The sequence below is a fragment of the Fistularia commersonii genome, chromosome 7 (genome assembly GCF_037954325.1).
Source record: "Fistularia commersonii isolate RoL2024-O1a breed Wild chromosome 7, RoL_Fcom_v1.0, whole genome shotgun sequence".
NCBI classification, from domain to species: Eukaryota; Metazoa; Chordata; class Actinopteri; order Syngnathiformes; family Fistulariidae; genus Fistularia; species Fistularia commersonii.
Window position 1 is genome coordinate 12949981 of NC_141290.1, and position 18433 is coordinate 12968413.

Consider the following 18433-nt stretch of genomic DNA (forward strand, 5'->3'; position numbering starts at 1 on the left):
GGTTGCAGACAGCGTCCGATACGGAAAGTTTGAATAGGAGCACTCGTTCCATCTCTGATCACACGTCAATATTCAGATCGGAAGCACTATCTATAAAGCCTATCTCACAATCAGAGTCCTCGTTGGATTTGGATCTAGATCTTCATCCAAGATCTTGGATGATCCAAGATCATCCTAGATCTTGGGAAACTTAAGCTTAAGTCTCCCGACTGACTAGAAGAGCAAAGCATCCCTTGAGTCAAAGTCTCATAGTGTCTAAAATGAGTCAGTGAGTGTGAATCATAGAGACAGTTGCGTGCAGATGTGCAGCGGAATTCTAACGAGTGTTCCGCCAAGACGTCTTCTGTGCAGGAAAGATGTGCGTACATGTGGGCGCGGCCATCCGCCCAGGGCAGGGCCGGGCAAGGTGCACTTCTATTGTCTCACACAGGTGCCTGGGCTCTCACGCCGAGGCTAGTTGGGTCTCGATATCGCCTCGTCTACCGAGCGGGTGGGATTAATTTTTATTTTTTTCTCAAAATGACGAGCTTCGATCCACTCAAGTCCGCCCTTTCCATCAGTAACGTCGGCGACACGTCGCTGGCTCTGCCGTGCGCCGGACAGTCCCGATCCGGACAGCAGCGCGTCCTACAGCAGGTGCAGCTTCTCAAGAGAAACAGATCCAGGCACTCCAGTGGAAGCAATGGATTCACGTCATTGTCTCCATCAAGTAAGAGCGTTATCATTATTCAACACTTAATACTTCCAACTATTTCATGCCATACGTGTACGAATGAGGTTGCATGGCGTGGAGATGAAGAAAGTGGAGGATTTTAATTACTTGGGGTCAATGGTCCAGAATACTTTAGAAGAGGTGAAGAAGTTGGTGCAAGCAGGTTGGAACAGTGCAGACAAGGTGTCAGGGGTAATGTGTGAAAAAGAGAAGCAGCCAGAATGAAAGGACAGGCGTACAAGGCTGTGGTGAGACTAGCAATCCTTTGTGGTTTAGAGACAGTGGCATTGAGGGAAAGACCGAAAGCAGAGCTGGAGGTAGCAGAAGTGATGATGTTGAGGTTCTCTAGGAAACTGACAAGGATTGACAGGATCAGGGATGAGTCCATTGGCGGGACAGCACTTGTTAGATGTATCAGAGATTAGGTCAGACAAGCCAGACAGAGGTGATTTGGTCATGTACAGAAGAGGGATGGTGAATCTATCGGTAGAAGGATGTTGAGATTGGAACTGCCTGACAGGAGCCCAAGAGAAAGACCAAAAATAGATTTATGGATGAAATGAAAGAGGTCATAAACGTTGGTGAGACAGAAGGGGATACAGAGAATATAGTGAGGTGGAGGAGGTTGATTCCCTGTGGTAACTCCCTGAAAGGAGTAGCAAAAAGCGAAAAAAAAAAAAAAAAGACATAAATAGAATTGGTCCCGTCTTGCCCAGTAACTTAAGATATCCCCCAAAGCATTTCTCCTGAAGATTCCTGAGTAAACAAAAGCATTATTCGTACACACATTATGATCGAAATTGCAAGGCATTGGGGGGGCTCTGTTTGCTTTCACCTGTATCCATTCAAACATTTAATGAAGGTAGATTCTGAGGAATCCCAAGCTTCAGGATCTGCTGTTTGAACTCTGTCAGCCCCAACTTGGGTATCTGCTGCCTGAAGTGCCCTCCTCACTGCCATGGATATGCATCGCTGCATGTCTGGTCTTTTCAAAGTGTCTCCCGCTCAGGTCTTTAGGAGTCTACCATGCAGGGGCCTGTTTGGAGGCTCCTGCTGAGATAGTGCCAATGCTTAATTCGGATGTATATTTACAAGCACCAACACCAGCACTTGAGTGAAGTGGAGTTGCACCATGATTTTTTTTTCCCCTAAATCCAAAACTCTTGGTAATCTTTTCAGAGGTAAAGTTTAAAGGATTTAGAATATTTTCCCGTTTGGTTGAAGATACACAATCACTTGGTCCATTCCAGCACTTCTCAACCTCAATATTTCCACATCTTACCTCTCTGAACCTTAATATTTTTTTAATCATATCCTTCGCTCTCAGCTATCCTCCGGTCAGTTTCCACAAACTCCCCCCCGGGCCATTGTCATGTTCCTCTTTTAGGTTGAATCAAGGATATTATGTTCACTTTTCGTTTAAATAAAAATCAAACAGTTCTGGTTAAACTGGCCTCCACTCTGCTGTACTTGCTGCACCCAAGACTTTGCTTTTTTTATTGCCAAATAAATTTGCTGCAGTGTAATATCATTTTGATTGCATGGTGCAGAGTTTTCTGTAAAGCAGAAGACTGGTTGATTTTCCTGTTTCTCTTTTCTTTAAGCTTGTTCTCTCAGCCTATCATGACATGAACATGGCTAATAACTAAACCTTTCTCTCTAGGTCCTTTGGATGATAATGTGTTTATAGACATTGCAAAGTCTCACAAGTTGAATGGAAGTGTTTTCTTCAGGAATGGCATCTCTAACACTGTGAGTTCTTTTGAAAACTATCCAAATTTTTCCATTAATCATTCAATGACTGATTGAGTCATAATGTCCATTGTCATGTTTCCCTTCATTTTAGATTTTATAGAAGGAGAATGGTGTAAAAGTAGAATAGAACAGGATAGAATACAATACATAGTTTCATTACAAAAAAAGCAACTAATGCCCCATACAGAGTTTATAACTTTTGCTAATATCCAACTCTTGTCTCTAGTTTGGCTTTTACAATAATAATGCAAAACACACAACAGAATTGTAATTGGACCAGAATCTGACACAACAGAATATGAATCCGATGCTGTAAGATAAAATACATATACATGGTCACAATAGACCTCAGTTTAAAGATATTGCTACCTAAAAACTAGCTATAGTTTATAGTGATTGCTAACGTTTAACTCTTGTCCCTCATTGGGCTTTTACATGAACAATAGAAAACAACACAATGGAATTAAACAATCAATGTGGTAACTGTATGCCGTAAAGCATGATTCATTACACGGTCCATCAAAATACATTCCTCAAAAACATCACAGCTTAAAACCACAAAACTCCACAAGTCAAATGTCGCCTCAATCCAGACACAGACTTAATGGGTATGGATCGGTTTTTCTTTTGAACAGCGCTTACATCTGGTATTCATTTTTTATTTGAGTTAGCAATGTGTTACAGAGTTGACAAGCCTTGATGGAGAGGTTATTGTTGGCAAGGGTTTAGCCAAACCTCGATACAAAAATATGAAAAAATAATCATAGTGTGCATAAACATTTGAGGTGTCTCAAATTGATCTCTGTTGAAAGAAATGTTAGTAGGACACACCTTACAGAGTAGTGATGTCTGCAGCTTTCACCCTTCAGGAGAAAGTGCAGTCCTAAGATGGGTATCTCAGGTTATTGTCCGATATCATCTCATGTTATTAAGGTTTACTCACTACACACTGCTGAGCTGTGTGTCATGCAAGTGAGGTGTCCCAGACAGGTCTGTCTGCACTTCAAGATCATTTCGTCTACGTGTTTCCAAAGTGACATGACAAATAACAAAAAAACATGCAGAAAATGTATTCCGAAATTAGAGGTTTCTGTTGTGTACAGACATCTATTTGATTAAGCTCTTTGTTATGATGAAAAAATCTTGTTTACGGCAAGTGTCCACATTCGATGTTTATTTATGTTTCCACAAAGTGCTCAGAATTTAAGCCTGTCTTCCCATAACAGCATTGATCTCTGTTGCACCTTCAGGTTTACCGTCTCTCACAACTGAAGTCCAGTGCTGATAGATATAAAAAAGTCCACAGTGATTTCAGCTGGACCTCAGAATATTTCACGTGTGTAGATCTCAAACGAGTGAGCCTCTGATATGCTGACTTCAAAAGTCGGAGATTGAAAAATCTGACAAAGCTGTGTAGTGAGAAAGGGGCTAACATTATGACAAAAAAAGGAAAAGTAGGGGTTCCATTTATGATTGTGAACTCTTATCCTATTTCACAGTAGTATAATAAAACTTAAAACTTACAACCCCACCCTTTTACCCCTTAGATTACCCAAGAGAAAGCCATCAATCAGCAAACATGGGGTTCCTCATTGGGAGGAAGCGGCGCCAGGGCCTATTCATCCCACAGCGTGCATAGAGGAGGCTCGAAGGGAGCTGGTCAGTTGATCAGCAGCAGGAGCACGTCCAATGTAACCTGGAAGAGATCTGTGCAAAACACTTCTGGTGTTGTGCAAAACCAATTGCCTAAAGGCCACCGCTGGCTAGAAAAGACCCCTGTCCAGTTCACAACAATGCCATCTGACTCTCTAAACCAGTCAGTCTATACTCAGAATGGTGCAGGGATGGCCAAACAAAACCAAACCAGCCAAATTAACATATCTAAATCATTATCAAAGAGCATGACCAAAGTAGATACAAGGTGAGTGATCCAAATGCCATTTTCTACACTTCACATTCTTTTTTTAAAGGGATTGTTTTAATGTTTTTATTCTTTTTGATTTTAGTTTCAATGGTTCCAGTGCAGTTGCTGATATCACCATGAAAGATGCAGTGGATTATCTCTCTTTTGAGGATGAAAAGTATCAGTATTGCGGCGCTTCCTACATCCAGCACACCACCTTTATGGATGACAAGGCAAAAGAAGAGGTGCTTTATTTTGATGTTTTCTAATTCTGTTGTCTCCTTTCTGTATGCGATAAATAGATAGACAGCCACTTCCCACATTGCTCACTATGCATTAAGAGCAGCAGATTTAGGCATTGATAGACTACTCTAAGCCATCAGACAACTCCAGGATGTTCTCTTAGTCATGATATGGGCGTTTACCAGGAAATATGTTAATAATTCCAGGACAATCTAGTTCCTAACAAGTGCAGACCTTTTCCATGGAACCATCTCAGTGCAATGATAGCACAGAGGCTCAACCTGTTCGAAATTGTGCTTGAAGCTTTTAATTTGGTTAGGTTAAAAAAAAAAAAAAAATTACTGAAGTAGCAATATCATGCTGATTTTTACAAAGCATGAATTTGTGCCTTATTGTATTTGCCAGGAAGTCACGCAAGCAATTTTTAAAATCCTTTTTTTCTGAGTTAAGCTGATTGTGCTTCCTCCTCACAACAAGAAGGTCCCTGGTTCGCTTCTCACAGGGTTCCTTCTATGTGGAGTTTACATATGCCTTGTCCTCTGTTTCTCCAGTTCTCATCCAAAATCATGCAGTAGGTTCATTGGAGACCCTAAATTGGCCAGACATGTGAATTAGAGTGAATGGTTGTACGTCTGTATATGACGTGAATGGTTGTTTGTTTCTATATGTGGCCCTGTGATTGACTGGCAACCATTCCGGGGTGAACCCCGCCTCTCGCTCAATGGCAGCTGGGATAGGCTTTATAGAAGTGGTATAGATGATGAATAAGATAGTGCTTGCAGGTTTTTGGGATAAGCTTTTGTGTAAGGCTATCAACATCATAAACTATCATTTGAACTGGCAAAGTAAATCGGAATCAGATGTTGAGCTTCGGACTGGAGCACAGAGACTGTCCTCTCATGTAACCATAGTGATCATAACAAATTGTCTGATTCCACCCCCTTCCCCCCTGAAAAAAAACAAGGTACTATAATATTGTATGTTAAAAAATCTAATATGGCTGGCACAGAAAATTAACATTATTCCCCAAATTATACTGGCGACATGTGAAGTGTCAACCTTTTTCATAATTGTAATGACTAGTCAAAGTTTAAAAACTGGAGGGTTCCAGTGTGAGCTTCCACAAAGCCAAGTAGGTTCTCCATCACTGCATTCTACGTGGCTCGCTGTCTTTTCTCAAAGCTAAGCATAAGCTTATGGAATTATAATGCAATAGAAAACACAAGGGGTAAACAAATAAACTAACAATCAGCCACTGAGAATCCCAAATCCTCGAGCTGTCAATCTTATCACAGGTGTTCAAGTTAAAGGGGATCCCCAAGCTGGTGCGTCTCCTGAAGAGCTCCAGTTTACAGGTGACTGAGAGAACATCTGCTGCCCTCCGTAACCTGTCTTTTAAACACAACGCCAACAAGGAGGAGATCCAACAATGCGGTGGAATCACGGAAGCCGTAGCCCTGCTGAGAGATACGGACTCTGTCAATATACAGAAACAACTTACAGGTATGAGTGACACTTGCGTATCTTATACATTAATCCTATCTAAATCCTAACGCCATATACATTCTCCACCTCCGTTGTAAAGCAAAATGTCTTCAGAAATTGAATATTGTTACCAAAGCCAACACTGAAATGTCAAATTGACCAAGTCCTCAGAAAACAGTCATAATAACAGTGGCTTTTGATTGTCTGGAGTGACAGATTGTAAAAGAACTGTTGAATTTGATTGGATATGCTGGAAAGCTGGAAAGATAACAATGTTTTTATTTGGCATTTGCCTGAATTCTTCATTGATCTGTGTCTTCCCTCGCAGGCCTCCTTTGGAATTTGTCTTCGGCAGACAGCCTGAAGCCAGACCTCTTGAAGAGTGCAATGCCTGCTCTAATGGAGTGTGTGATCCTGCCCTGCACAACTGGTCCCAACCGAATCTTCAGTAGCAGTCAAGACCCTGAGGTTTTTTACAATGCCACTGGCTGCCTTAGGTGGGAAGAGAAATTCTGCTTGTGAACTGCCTTGTGTTCCCGACTGAAGACGCTATAACTAACTACACCAAATGAAAACTGATGGGAGTGATAGTTTAAGATAGCTAATTATTTAGTCAATGAAAAAATAATTACATTTGAAAATGTAAATGGGTAACTGTAAATCTCAGCATTATAGTCTGTGTGACATCATTGCACTTACAGATCAGTAACACCAAAGTCTACAAACTAAAAGGCTAATACTAACATGCGTAATTTGCATCATACATGAATCAATTTTTGATTTACAAAGTGCATTCCACAATTGTTTTTAACTAAATAGTTTCATAAATAGCAGCCCAAAAAAATCAGTCTGTCAGTCCCTTGTTGTTTGCATTTGTACAATTGTTTACCATTGCAATAGTTTTTTTCACAGAAAAAGCAACTGATATACATTGAATACATACTCTGTTCATTTTACATTTTACATTCACAAACACTACAGAACAAATACTGCTATTTCTGCAATTGGCCAACAAATCAGAACTCAAGTATAATTAACCCAACATTGTATTGACTGTGATTGGAAACTAAGGTAATGGCCAACATACACACACACACACACACACACATACACACACACACACACACACACACACACGTTTCTACTCTAAAAACAAACGCGATTGTTTCTTCATTTAAATAAACATTCAAATTTGCTGCAATCCACTGCAAAGGCAACAGCTAACCTATGTCAGTCACCACCTGATGTTCCTGTTTTTCACAATGCTGATGACAGTCTGAACGAATTGAGAGGAGCACTGGACAGTTCTGCTCAGTGAACTTTGGAGATTTGTCTGCTGAACTCCCAAAACGTGCATTCTCAAATGATATATTGAGACTCTATCAAGTATAAATTCCTGACATTCACCCTCTTCTTTTGATTTTCAACAGAAATCTGAGCAGCTCACAGCAAAACAACAGACAGGCAATGAGAAAATGCCGTGGTTTGATTGACTCTTTAGTGAGTTATGTCAAGGAGTGTGTGGAAGGAGGCAAGCCGGATGACAAGGTATCAACTGAGTACCTGAGAACTGTACTAAACTTGTACTGAAATAGGTCATAACGAATCTGCAAATTTCCCATTCAGCAGGTGTATTGTTTAAATGTTCAGTTCAGGTCACAATTACAAGGGTGTGGCAGTCCATTGAAATTTAATGAAGCGCAATTCTAAGACTAAAAAGTATTTATTGGATAGTATCACATATGGCAGTTCTCTTTGGGTCAAGCTGCAACTAATGTGTATTTTTTTTTCGGATAGTCTACTGAAAACTGTGTGTGCATCCTGCACAACCTGACGTTCCAGCTGGAGGCTGAGGCCCCAGCTTTGTTCAGCAGGATGACAGCACTGTCAAAACCTGTCAATCGAAGCAGCAGCCAGGTGGATGCCGGCCCCATTGGCTGCTTCAATTCTCACAGTAAAGGGTCGGAGTACAAGGTAGGAAAAGGAAGTTGCACAACCTGATCAAATCACAGAGAGCGCATAAGCAATTAGTGTCTGATTAAATTGCATACACATAACACAGTGAAATGTGTGCATATTGAAGAAAATATAGTGAATATAGCTCATAAGATGAGATGCTTTCTTCTTTGCCCAGCACCACTTTGACTTTCCAGTAGTCGAAGAGCCCCAGCCAAGCGGGGCCGGCTGGCTGATCCATTCCAAAACCCTGCAGAGTTATCTGTCGTTGCTTGGCTCAAGCCAGCTCGAGGACACACAGGAGGCGTGTTGCGGAGCGATGCAGAACCTCATCGCACATGAAGGCATTGTATGAAAAAAAGCTGCTATGCATCTGGTCGCATTTTGAAGATCCCGTATAAGCACATTAAAATGTTTTTTGATTGGAAAACATAAAGGGGGAAGACACAGTGATTGGAATTTGTCGAGCACCTTTTCTAAAGATTTTTATTTTTCCTATCAAAATGAGGATTAGTACATTATTTTTCACTTATAAGATTTCATGTTAAATTCTAAGCTATCATTCACTTACTTTAACACTTGTGAAGATCAGTTGGGACATCACTTAGAAAAGATTAAGTTTATCATCAGACCAGAGGCAATTTCCACTTTGCAGTTCAAAAAAGTCCAACTACACGAGAAAGTTGAACAAATTAATGATTGGGTGGAGGGGGCCTATGAATTATGCTTACAACTAATAGTCTTCATATTTTTATATATATTATTTTACTTTAATTATTATATATTACTGCATGTCATTTCATCACCTGTAAAAGAGTCTGTACGGCTCTCTTTTTTCAGGTGTCCAACATTTTAAGCCACACCATTGTGCAGAAACTGAATGGCCTGCAGGTTCTCACCCCACTTTTGAAATCGAGCAGAGTCAACGTGCAAAGGAACACCTTAGCTCTCATCGGAAGCCTGGCCAAGAATCCAAATCTCCAGACCTCCATCGGTAAGAGGACAATTTCAAGTTACCCACTGTTGCAAATGTACTTTTTGTTTTACGTGTAAACAGTAATTACAGATCGTTATGAAATTATATAATGATGAAACTTAAGAGACTGTCTCAGGAATGAGGCCAAATCCTTTAATCCGATGGAAAATTTATAAAAAAATCCTCCTCTGATTCACACTGAAAGTTCAGCTTTCAGTTTTGCTTAGTCCTCTGACATTTCAACTCAAATGCTGAAAGGCGAAATAAAAAATAAATAAATATAACAACACATAAAATGAATACATGCACTACACTTTTTCCTTTTTGGCAATGGCAATCTTATCATATCACTATATGTATGGCAAATATTCTGTAAAATTAATCATATAAGACAAAAAAAATCAAAATAAGTCCAAGCCTCTTCAGATCAGTTTTTGTTTTTTTAAAAAAAAAAAGACCACAGATTTTGTGTTTTGTTACTTTAATCCCAGCAATCATTTACCAGCTTAAACCAGCCAGTGAGCCTCCTGTGTTCCTTTTGTCATTACAGCACGCAAAGTCCTCCCAGAGCTGCTGAACATCGTATGCCAAGCTGGCAAGGACGAAGACGTGTCTGACGACACCCTGGCAATGGCCTGCCAAACGGCCAAGATCCTGCTAATGAAGGAACCTGAGATGGGAGCACCCCTGTTAAATCACAACTTGATTAACTCACTGAATGATCTTAGCAAAAGGAGGTAGGTGTGTGTGTGAACAGATAGACAGTTGCCTTTGCAGGAAAATCGAAGCTGCCATACGAGACATTAGAACACAGTCACTGGTCAACTGGGTTTACTTTTTTCTACTGAGTTAACCTTCAACTTGTTGAATCAAATACATACATAGATAAATGACAATATAGAAACATACTATTTAAACATGAATAAACAAGGAACAGTAACTATCATCCTAAAACAATCCTAAAAACTACTTTACCCTAACCGCAAATGAATCAGCTGAAGATTTTGCTTATTTAACATGCTTTACCCATCTATTTTGAGTTAAAAAAAAGATAAAATATGTATGTCATGGCTGTTTACAAGCAAACTGATGTTATAGTTAATTTTTATATCTATTCATTATACTTTTTGCTCTTTTGTAATATGGAAATTGCTTTTGTTTTGGCTAATTCAATATTATCTATCATAATTTGCATTTAGGTTTTTTGATGTATCTCAATAATCTGTATTTGGCTTTATTTAAAAATAATTACAATTTATTAATAGTTCATGGTTAGATTTTTGTTTTTTAATTCCAGACTGACCTTAAACAACTTTTTTCCTGTTAGATATCTCCCAAAATCCAGTAAAGCTGCAGCCTTGCTCCTCTACAGCCTCTGGTCTGATAAAGAGATCCAAAACATTCTGAAAAAGGTGAGGCGTTACCAAAATCTGGGTTCCAAGACCTATGAGGGTATGAGTCACTCTTTCCCCAAACCCAAATATCCACACCTCATTCAGGTATTTTGTGAGAATCTGTGATAGAAGGCTAAGGGAATGAGTAATGAAGATAAATGAGATGCACTGGAGATCCAGGCGAGGAATCCAGCAGATCAGGTTTAGCGCCTGGAGAAATTTGTTTTCACTTGCACACAGGTGTATTAACTTGGTATAGAGTAACATCTCTGAAGACAAACAACTTGTTTAATTATTTCAAGATTGACCAAATAAAAATTATATTATGTTGTGTTTTTTCCCCACAGCAAGGGATGAGTAAGTCCAAATTTGTGAATGACATCACCACCGCAGCACACAAGTCTGCTCAAGTCATCGATTAACGCAACGTGCCGCTGTATCCCTCACTGCAAGCACATACCTGATCGTCTGTAGCTACTTCGGGACAAAAAAAAGAGGATTCATTTTTGTTTTTTTTTTTGCTGCGGCAATTTCAGTATATCGGGTTATTTAAGACGAAATGGGTTGGCTCAGTGGTAAGTGCTCATAGTATAAAGGTTCAGATGGAAAAGAGTAGAGACTTGCCTGAACAAGGCAGTGACCAAGGTCATAGCTGACACATCTATTTGGAATATGATGTCAATAATGATCCTCAGCTTTGATAGTCTACTGTAGTGTCTTATTTGCAATGCATTTTGAAATGTCCTGCAGTACCTCAGTTCACTCTTTGCTTTATACGCTGCATAGATAGAAATGTATACATGGACAGGGGTTATACTTGTTAAACTGAGTTTATGTCAAAGTAAGAAGCCTAAAATCAAACAAAAAAAAAACGGTTTAGACAATACTTTATAACTTTAGGTGTGTTCTTCATGTGTATCATCAGTCTCTATGTCTTTGTACAAACATGTCAATAAAATTTACCAAAGACAATCATAACTGTCGTTTGATCATTATATTTAGAATATGAGTAACACATTTCACATGTGGCTAATATTTCCTTTCTTTTTGACTTTTGTTTTGGTATTTTCCGAGACATCTCCAAAAACAAGCATGTTAGTGATGGGTTATTGCAAAATTTAAGAGGGTATTGATTTTTTCTTTGCTTATATAAACATGACAGTTTCCACCTATGGTTATGTATATGCTCATCATTGGTTAAAAAATAATAATTGGTAATATACATCCATCCATCCACAGCAATGGCAAAGAGAAGACACATTTTTGGTTATTGAAAGCAAACTTTATTACTTTCGCTGTAATGTCACCACAAAGTTAAAGACTCACCAAACATAAAGTTCATGCATCAGGACATTGAGTGGAGGGATACTGCCCTTTCTAATGCTGATAGCATTAATAATAATAATAATGATAATAATTTATAATTTATCCCTATCGTGGATGAACCATGAGCAATACATTACAATAAGTCACACACTTTCTGTTAGATTTCTAATAAATACAGTGGCTAGTAATGAGACGGCAAATTCTTTGAAGTGACAGCAGAGACACTAAGCGATACAATTAATTCAAAATATTTGCTCAAGAATTTAAACTGCATTTTACACTTCCATGCTAAAGCATTTGAGAAAACAAACAAACACGTTGTCAGTCATCCTCGAACTGTTATTTCCTCAGGCCACGCTTGGTCCTTCTCCCCTTTGAACTAGAAATAGAGCTCAGTCAGCAGAGATTCATTTGTTTAACTGAATGCTGGGTGTGCTCATTGCTGAATGGATTTCATTCTGCGAGAAATGCGGTTATGCGTCAAACCTCGCATTACAAGCCACCCTAGCCCACTACATCACTTTCAGGCATTTAGAAAAAAAAAAAGAACAATTTGACTGTCAAACATGATCCCAAACTAGAGCGATTTGTTGAAAAACACCTTGATAACCTTTTTTGAAATAGTGAAAAAAAATAAATAATTAAAACAACTGCAAGTCACAGTGTGATTCATATCCAGCTGCTTTTGTCAACTATGTCCTATTACTTGAATATATTAGAGTATTTTCATAAAGCAATATGTATAAGTGATTTTCTATAAATGTATGCATTGTTTGAAGCAAAGGAGATCATTTGGGGTGATTTGCTCACAAACTGTGAAAGTAAACCATTGTGTTTGTTTAGAGCCTCTGTTGTTACTCAAGAGTGTAGGAGGTCAGCAGGGTGGATCATGGGATATGAGTGGCAACAGGCGTTGGTCCAGGTTTTATTGTGAGCATCATTACCACAAATAAAACCACGTTCCAGTTAAGGGATCTCTCAGTTGTTGCGCCCCAAATAAAACCAATATCCCCTGTGAGACCTTGTGCACATGTTGTATAAGTTGTCCTTTGATAAAGAACCTCTCAAACGCTCGCCTTTTTTTTTTACCTACATCTTGTTTGGATGCCTGTGTATCTGGTAGGAGCAGCTGCCACTGAGGCTGCTTCGAGCAAACACAGACCAAAGGAGGCAGAAAGTTGATACCTTAAGGACTTAGGGGCTGAAGAGCTCAGGAGCCGAATGTTTATAACAATCCAGTGAGAGAATTGTCTATTTTTAACTTTTCTACTTAGTGGTTCTGACCTTTGCCATAACATATTATTGTTCATGTTTTTTAAATCGTAATATCAGTATGTTTAATTTCTAAGAAAATAATAATTCATTTTTTGTGTTGATAACATGCTCAGTTTTCCAATGACTAATCCAGAAATTTAAATAAGCACTAAATACAGACAATATGTGCAAGACTGTGACACTTACATTTTTTGATGATCACTGACACGGTTTCTCAGTACAGTCACCTGGACAAAGACAAATTATTAGAGGTAAATAGCCTGTTGTGCTCAAAACAAAGTATTTAAACTCACTTGTCATAAATATTTCTTATGATAAAGATAAATATGATGCATAATCATCCTTTTTTTATTTTAGTACTCATGGTAATGCTTATGGCAATAATTTTTGATTGTTCAATTAAACAATATCAATTTTTTTTAAGATTTGAATGCAAAATTCCAGTCGCCTATGCCTTTTTTTTAATATTTACAGAAGCTCGACAGTCGAACAGGCAAAATATGTTCTTTATTGCGTAGCCTTGGGCTGAAAAGTAGGTAATATTATATTGTGTAACATATGATCCCATATAGGACAGGGCGTGAAGGATAATCGGACACTTTGCTTGGAAAACTTGAAGGAACTCCTTTTTTGTAGTTTATTGACATTAAAAAAAAGTTAAAATGATAATCTGTAAGAGCTAAAACACAGTGGTCACATCCTGCATTTACATATAACTGACATATTCTGCAATTACATTTATTAGTTCGTCTTTTCATGATTTAAGGTGTTACGTCTTACCTCGTATTTCTGTTTCATGTATTTGTACTGGAGATCAAATTTCTCAGCTTCGAGATGGCGCATCCAGTCCAGCAGCTCTTTCACTTTATCTCTGTTTCAGCAGGAACAAGAGAGTGAAATCATCTCATATCAGATGCTCGTTGACGACAGTGGATAATCTTACATGAAATTATGAGAAAAAAAAAATGCAGCGTGAAGAAAATGACTGCATTTTAATTTACACTGCGGAACGCTACTCAGTGTATTTCCGTGAGGACAGATTGCACTGACGCACAGTCCACGTCAGCGTGATGGACAAGGTAGAGTCAAATATTTGACACATAGAAGTAAACACAAAAATGCTATTTTGTTGCAATATAGGTGGGGAGGAACTTGCGTATCACAGTAGCACCTCCCCCGCCGTTGCCGCCTCGATACAAAAGATGTTGTGGCTACCGTGTTAATATCATATTGGGCAATATCAGCTTTTAATTGCATGTTGCTAATGCTAACTGTACTGTAGCAACTTTACTGTTGCTAATGAGCAAGCAGAGTACTGATACTCCCAAATGATGGCTCTTAAACTTATTGCAGGTATTGTAGCACAAAAATCTGAGGTTAAGGTCTTTTGCGTGAGCGATGGCATTTGGTGCAGGTCAAAGCAATAAAAACCATGAATTTAGGATCTAATTCTATTTATCGATCTTGCTTGAATGTGCATGAAGTGCCACAACAAGAACAATGGGGCACATGTTTGCACATTTTAGTAACATTTATCTACATCTGTTTTCATTTTTTTTTTCACATTTACTTGAATTTGTTTGTTTATTATTTTCATTTATTCCTTTTTAACTTTATCACATATTGAAACAATATCAATCGTTCAAAAAACTGTTATTAATTTGTTTAGTCGAGACCCAGCCCAACTCTTAACTTCATTCACCTTAGTTTATCCTCCTTAAGATGATCAATGTTCAGCTCCTTGCGTCGATCATTCAGGACTTTTCTCTTCTTTTCTCTCCCCGTTTGTGTTTTTGTGCTTGTCTGCGTCTGGGTTGTCAGGAGACAGAGAAGACATGGCAGAGTGCCTCAATGTTGTCATTCTCCACAAGGTCATGGCATTATACAGACAACTAGAATGATCACCTTGTAGCCGGTGAAACTCAAGTTGGATAAAATCATCTTCTTCCTGGCATCATCATCTGCTTTTTTCTTGGCCTCTTCCTCCTCTTTCCTCGCCCTCTCTTCCTTTAAAAAAAAGTCATTGAAATTGAAAAGTTCAATTTGCATCCAAAATGTTTTGCTTGGCATGAGTATATTTATTGCCTATTTATTATTCTCGGTCCAAGCCTGGTTATTGAATTGAGTCATTTTTGTTTTTGATTCACTTAGATAATCATTTGTGGCTCTTTGTGTCCTGCCAGCCGGGGAAATTGTAGCACTGTTTCATCGTTGAACACATTTCTGATAGGAATGTGCCTGCCGCAGAATATAGACTATTCTACAGATCAACCAAAAAACAAAGAGCTTGTACCGCTAGTTTGTTCTGTCGTTCTCTCTCCTTCTCTGCTCTGATCTTCATCTGCTCCGCTCGCTCTGACCTGCGTTTCTCCTAAAGGGAGACAGGGAGTGGGTGTTACAGCATGTGGTGTGCAGGTCATACCATGGCAGTCCTCCATGCCAGTTAGTCGTAGAGACAATGCATGGTTGAGATGCAGACGTACAATGCGATCCGTGAGACTGAGAAGTTCTTCCTCCTCCTTCTTTCGGTTCTCAAAGTGGGCCTCGATCAGAGTCTGGAGCTCATTCAGGTCCTTCTCCATCCGTTTCCGATGAATATCCTGAAATAATAGGAGGTTGTCGAAAGTTGTATCGGGCAAGGATTACTTGTTGGAGTAACTTCAGTAAACTGAACTCACGTCAAAATCTACTTTTTCTCCGTCCGGGATTTTGGGAGGTGCCAAGCCGGGCACAAACCCGTGCCTGCGGAAAATGCAAATCATTAAAGTTTCGTCATTTGTAATACGAAGCATTAAGGAAAATATTAATGAAATCATTTTAATCTGTTTCCTTACTTTGACTTTCGCTTCAAGTCCTCTGTTCATCCCAGGAAAGAAAAACAAGAGTTTGCTCAATAAAGGACAAAAAAACTTGCAGAACTGCTTTTTCCCTTTTTACATGCAGAACCTGCATACTTGAATGATTGGTCCATACCTCCTTCATTTTCCTCTCCAGCATCTGTTGAAAGATAAGAAGGTCAGGGTGACTTAAACAATGGGTGACGTAAAATTTTCAGACAACGGATGTGAACAGAAAGAGTGACACTTGAAGGCCTCAGGAGATGACACAACTGCCTTGGTTAACAAACAAACCACCCTGACATTCTTCTGAGGATTGAAAGCCAGTATGCAAAATAAATGAATGAATCAATGTAGTTTTATTTTAACTTGACCTGCATCTATATCCTGACAGAGAACTTTGGGGTAAATTATGTTTATTCTTAAAACTCAGAATTTCCCCCCTTCAATTTTGTTTTTATATGATTTTGTGGAATGCAGAAGATACACAAAAGAAAATTTAAAAATCTAATCTTTCTTGTCAGGTGGGTCATAGTACATTTCAATCTTGTGTTGACTGACGGGGATTGCTCTTTCTGGTGTTTTTAATAAAAGCAGGGAGGACCTTTCGCTGGTGATATGGTCTGAATTACTTCAAACAGCAATCATCTCCTGTCAGTGCAGGCAGATGAACACGAACAGTATGTGTTTCTGGGGTTAGAGAAAGGTTCAGATTACCATCAGTGATAATGTATTTGTCATTACTACAAAGAGACTGAGACATTATCATGTCATTTATCACAATTAAAATGCTTAGGTTATCACATTGAAAGGTAAAAGTACAATGAATTGCCACTAAAGACATTGAGAATCATTAATTTTAACACATATTCAGCAGGTGAATTCAAGTCCTTCATTTACTGGACCAAATTATTTAATTTGTATTGGTAAATAAGCTGTTCAAGTTAACATGAAAATTGATGGTAGTGTATCACATTCAAAAACCTTTATATTGTCTATGCCAAGTAAAAGTTTTTTTTTTTTTCATTGATTACTCATTACATATGGTGGTAAGTCCATAGCCAGAGCTACATTGGAGTACTGTAATTCTTATCAGTAAATTATAACTTCCCTTTAGATATATGAAAAAAAAAAAAGAATTCTGCTCAATGTTTTTTTTTTTTAAATTGGCCTTTACTGTATTGATTCTCTGAGTGTACGACAATGACTCTTATTAGATTGGAAAAAAAAAACATTAGCACCAGTCTTTTGCCCTAATGGCCGTAATAAAAACAAATCAGCATGAGCAGAACTACCTTCTACCTCTTCCTCCTCATCTGCAACCTCCTCCTCCTCCCCCACCTCTGTGCAAAGCAAGCATGTTGCGTTAGCAAGCAAACAGTGAAACAGTCAGAGAGCATACAGTATGTTACTGAAAGAGCTTTTTCTGTCATGCAACCACCAGGTTTCCCATAGTGTAGCTCCTGCAACTGGACTCACAAATAAGAGTCGAATATCAACTCTGTGTGTTTTGTTTTCCACCATTGTTGCTGTTCTTGCTGTCTACGATGAGAAAAAAAATGGACACTAAGCCTTTTAGTCAAGTCTTTTTGATCGCTGTGTGTAACTCTACCTCTGTGCACTGTGAAGGGGTAAGCCAACCTGCATTCAGGCGACTTTTAACAGACATAAAAAAATGAAAGCGGGTATTGTGCTCGTGCTGCCAAGTTTCCCAAGACCCTCTTTTGAGAGTATAAAAGGACCCACATTTGTCTAACAGTGGCAGCAAAGAGACAGGCAATGCTCAGTTTAAAGGGGAGAGCAAATGGAGAAAGGCTACATAAAAAGCCCTCGGATCCCTGTTACTTTGAAGGCCACAAAGAGCACTGTTTGAACTGAATGGGCATATCCTCTGGGATGTTTAAACAAGATGAGCTAATTCGGACAGAGATAACCAAATGAAAGGGTAGAGGTCTGGCAGAAAAGCTCAAGGACAGCAGCTGCCTCACCAGTGCCTCCAACATGCCAAGAATACTGTGTGGTAAAGCCAGGAGCTTAGCAGATGCTGAGTGTTAAGTGACTAAGAATATTTAACTGCAAGGCTTAAGTGTGTAAAGCAGGTAACAAAGTGGCAGTAGAAATCTAGTCAGCTTCCTCATGCTGATGCATTTGGTAACATTTTTTTTGGATTGTTTTTGTGCAAATTTTGAATTATACATACCAATGGCATCTTCCTCTCCTTCAGGCCATCCGCACAAAGAGAGTTTAAGCAAAGAGGTCAGGCATTATTGCATTGGGCATAACAAGCATATGCATCATAAATGCATTTGCAATATCTAAACATGCACCTTTTACTCATGTTAATGTTCATGATCTATTTAAGATAGCTTTGCGGCCATAATGTCCTCCTCACAACATGCTGCTGCCTGTAGCTACACGTCAGATACAAACTGAAATGTGAACCTGCCAACATGTGGGATGCAGCGACTTACGTTCTTCCCTGGAGAAACAACAAAACAAATCACACAAACAAACAAAGCACACAATGTTATTTTATAAAAAGGGATTGCAATTTATAATGAACTTGTTTTT

General features: G+C 38.9%; 2 protein-coding genes and 1 long non-coding RNA gene across 6 annotated transcripts; 2 read left to right on the plus strand and 1 right to left on the minus strand.

Moving 5' to 3' along the window:
• Positions 1-270: 270 nt before the first annotated feature.
• On the plus strand, positions 271-11395 carry pkp1b (plakophilin 1b). 3 transcript variants are annotated; one of them, XM_086149867.1, is made up of 13 exons: positions 271-709; positions 2376-2464; positions 4015-4388; positions 4474-4615; positions 5909-6116; positions 6427-6595; positions 7529-7646; positions 7896-8072; positions 8233-8403; positions 8895-9048; positions 9581-9767; positions 10358-10482; positions 10772-11395. In XM_086149867.1, the coding sequence occupies exons 1-13, from the start codon at positions 367-369 to the stop codon at positions 10783-10785; spliced, it is 2271 nt and encodes a 756-aa protein (XP_086005993.1). In that variant the 5' UTR covers positions 271-366; the 3' UTR covers positions 10786-11395. The 3 variants fall into 3 exon arrangements, with proteins under 3 accessions (XP_086005993.1, XP_086005992.1, XP_086005994.1); XM_086149866.1 differs by having other exon boundaries at positions 274-709; positions 10358-10442; XM_086149868.1 differs by lacking the exon at positions 2376-2464 and having other exon boundaries at positions 275-709; positions 10358-10442.
• Positions 11396-11684: 289 nt separating this feature from the next.
• Positions 11685-18082, minus strand: LOC147232804 (troponin T, cardiac muscle isoforms-like). 2 transcript variants are annotated; one of them, XM_086149870.1, is made up of 11 exons: positions 18063-18082; positions 15999-16022; positions 15860-15881; positions 15704-15767; positions 15509-15625; positions 15319-15396; positions 14931-15032; positions 14728-14834; positions 13806-13896; positions 13212-13252; positions 11685-12129 (listed from the first exon to the last, which is right to left on the minus strand). In XM_086149870.1, exons 5-11 carry the CDS (start codon positions 15605-15607, stop codon positions 12090-12092), a joined length of 558 nt encoding a protein of 185 aa, XP_086005996.1. In that variant the 5' UTR covers positions 15608-15625; positions 15704-15767; positions 15860-15881; positions 15999-16022; positions 18063-18082; the 3' UTR covers positions 11685-12089. The 2 variants fall into 2 exon arrangements, with proteins under 2 accessions (XP_086005996.1, XP_086005995.1); XM_086149869.1 differs by lacking the exon at positions 18063-18082 and adding an exon at positions 17158-17198.
• On the plus strand, positions 12810-15558 carry LOC147232805 (uncharacterized). The gene is made up of 3 exons (XR_015106399.1): positions 12810-12988; positions 13909-14104; positions 14847-15558. It is a non-coding gene; the product is annotated as an uncharacterized LOC147232805 (long non-coding RNA).
• Positions 18083-18433: the final 351 nt, after the last annotated feature.

Bases quoted from the DNA above. Each gene is read 5' to 3' on its own strand.
- pkp1b (XM_086149866.1), top strand. From the start codon at position 367: ATGTGGGCGCGGCCATCCGCCCAGGGCAGGGCCGGGCAAGGTGCACTT. The intron at 4,616-5,908 runs GTGCTTTATTTT...ATCTTATCACAG, and splicing joins ATGACAAGGCAAAAGAAGAG to GTGTTCAAGTTAAAGGGGAT. The intron at 8,073-8,232 runs GTAGGAAAAGGA...TTCTTTGCCCAG, and splicing joins GTAAAGGGTCGGAGTACAAG to CACCACTTTGACTTTCCAGT.
- LOC147232804 (XM_086149870.1), bottom strand. From the start codon at position 15,607: ATGGAGAAGGACCTGAATGAGCTCCAGACTCTGATCGAGGCCCACTTT. The intron at 14,835-14,930 runs GTGATCATTCTA...CTGACAACCCAG, and splicing joins TGAGTTTCACCGGCTACAAG to ACGCAGACAAGCACAAAAAC. The intron at 12,130-13,211 runs GTAAGTGTCACA...CTCTATTTCTAG, and splicing joins GTCAGTGATCATCAAAAAAT to TTCAAAGGGGAGAAGGACCA.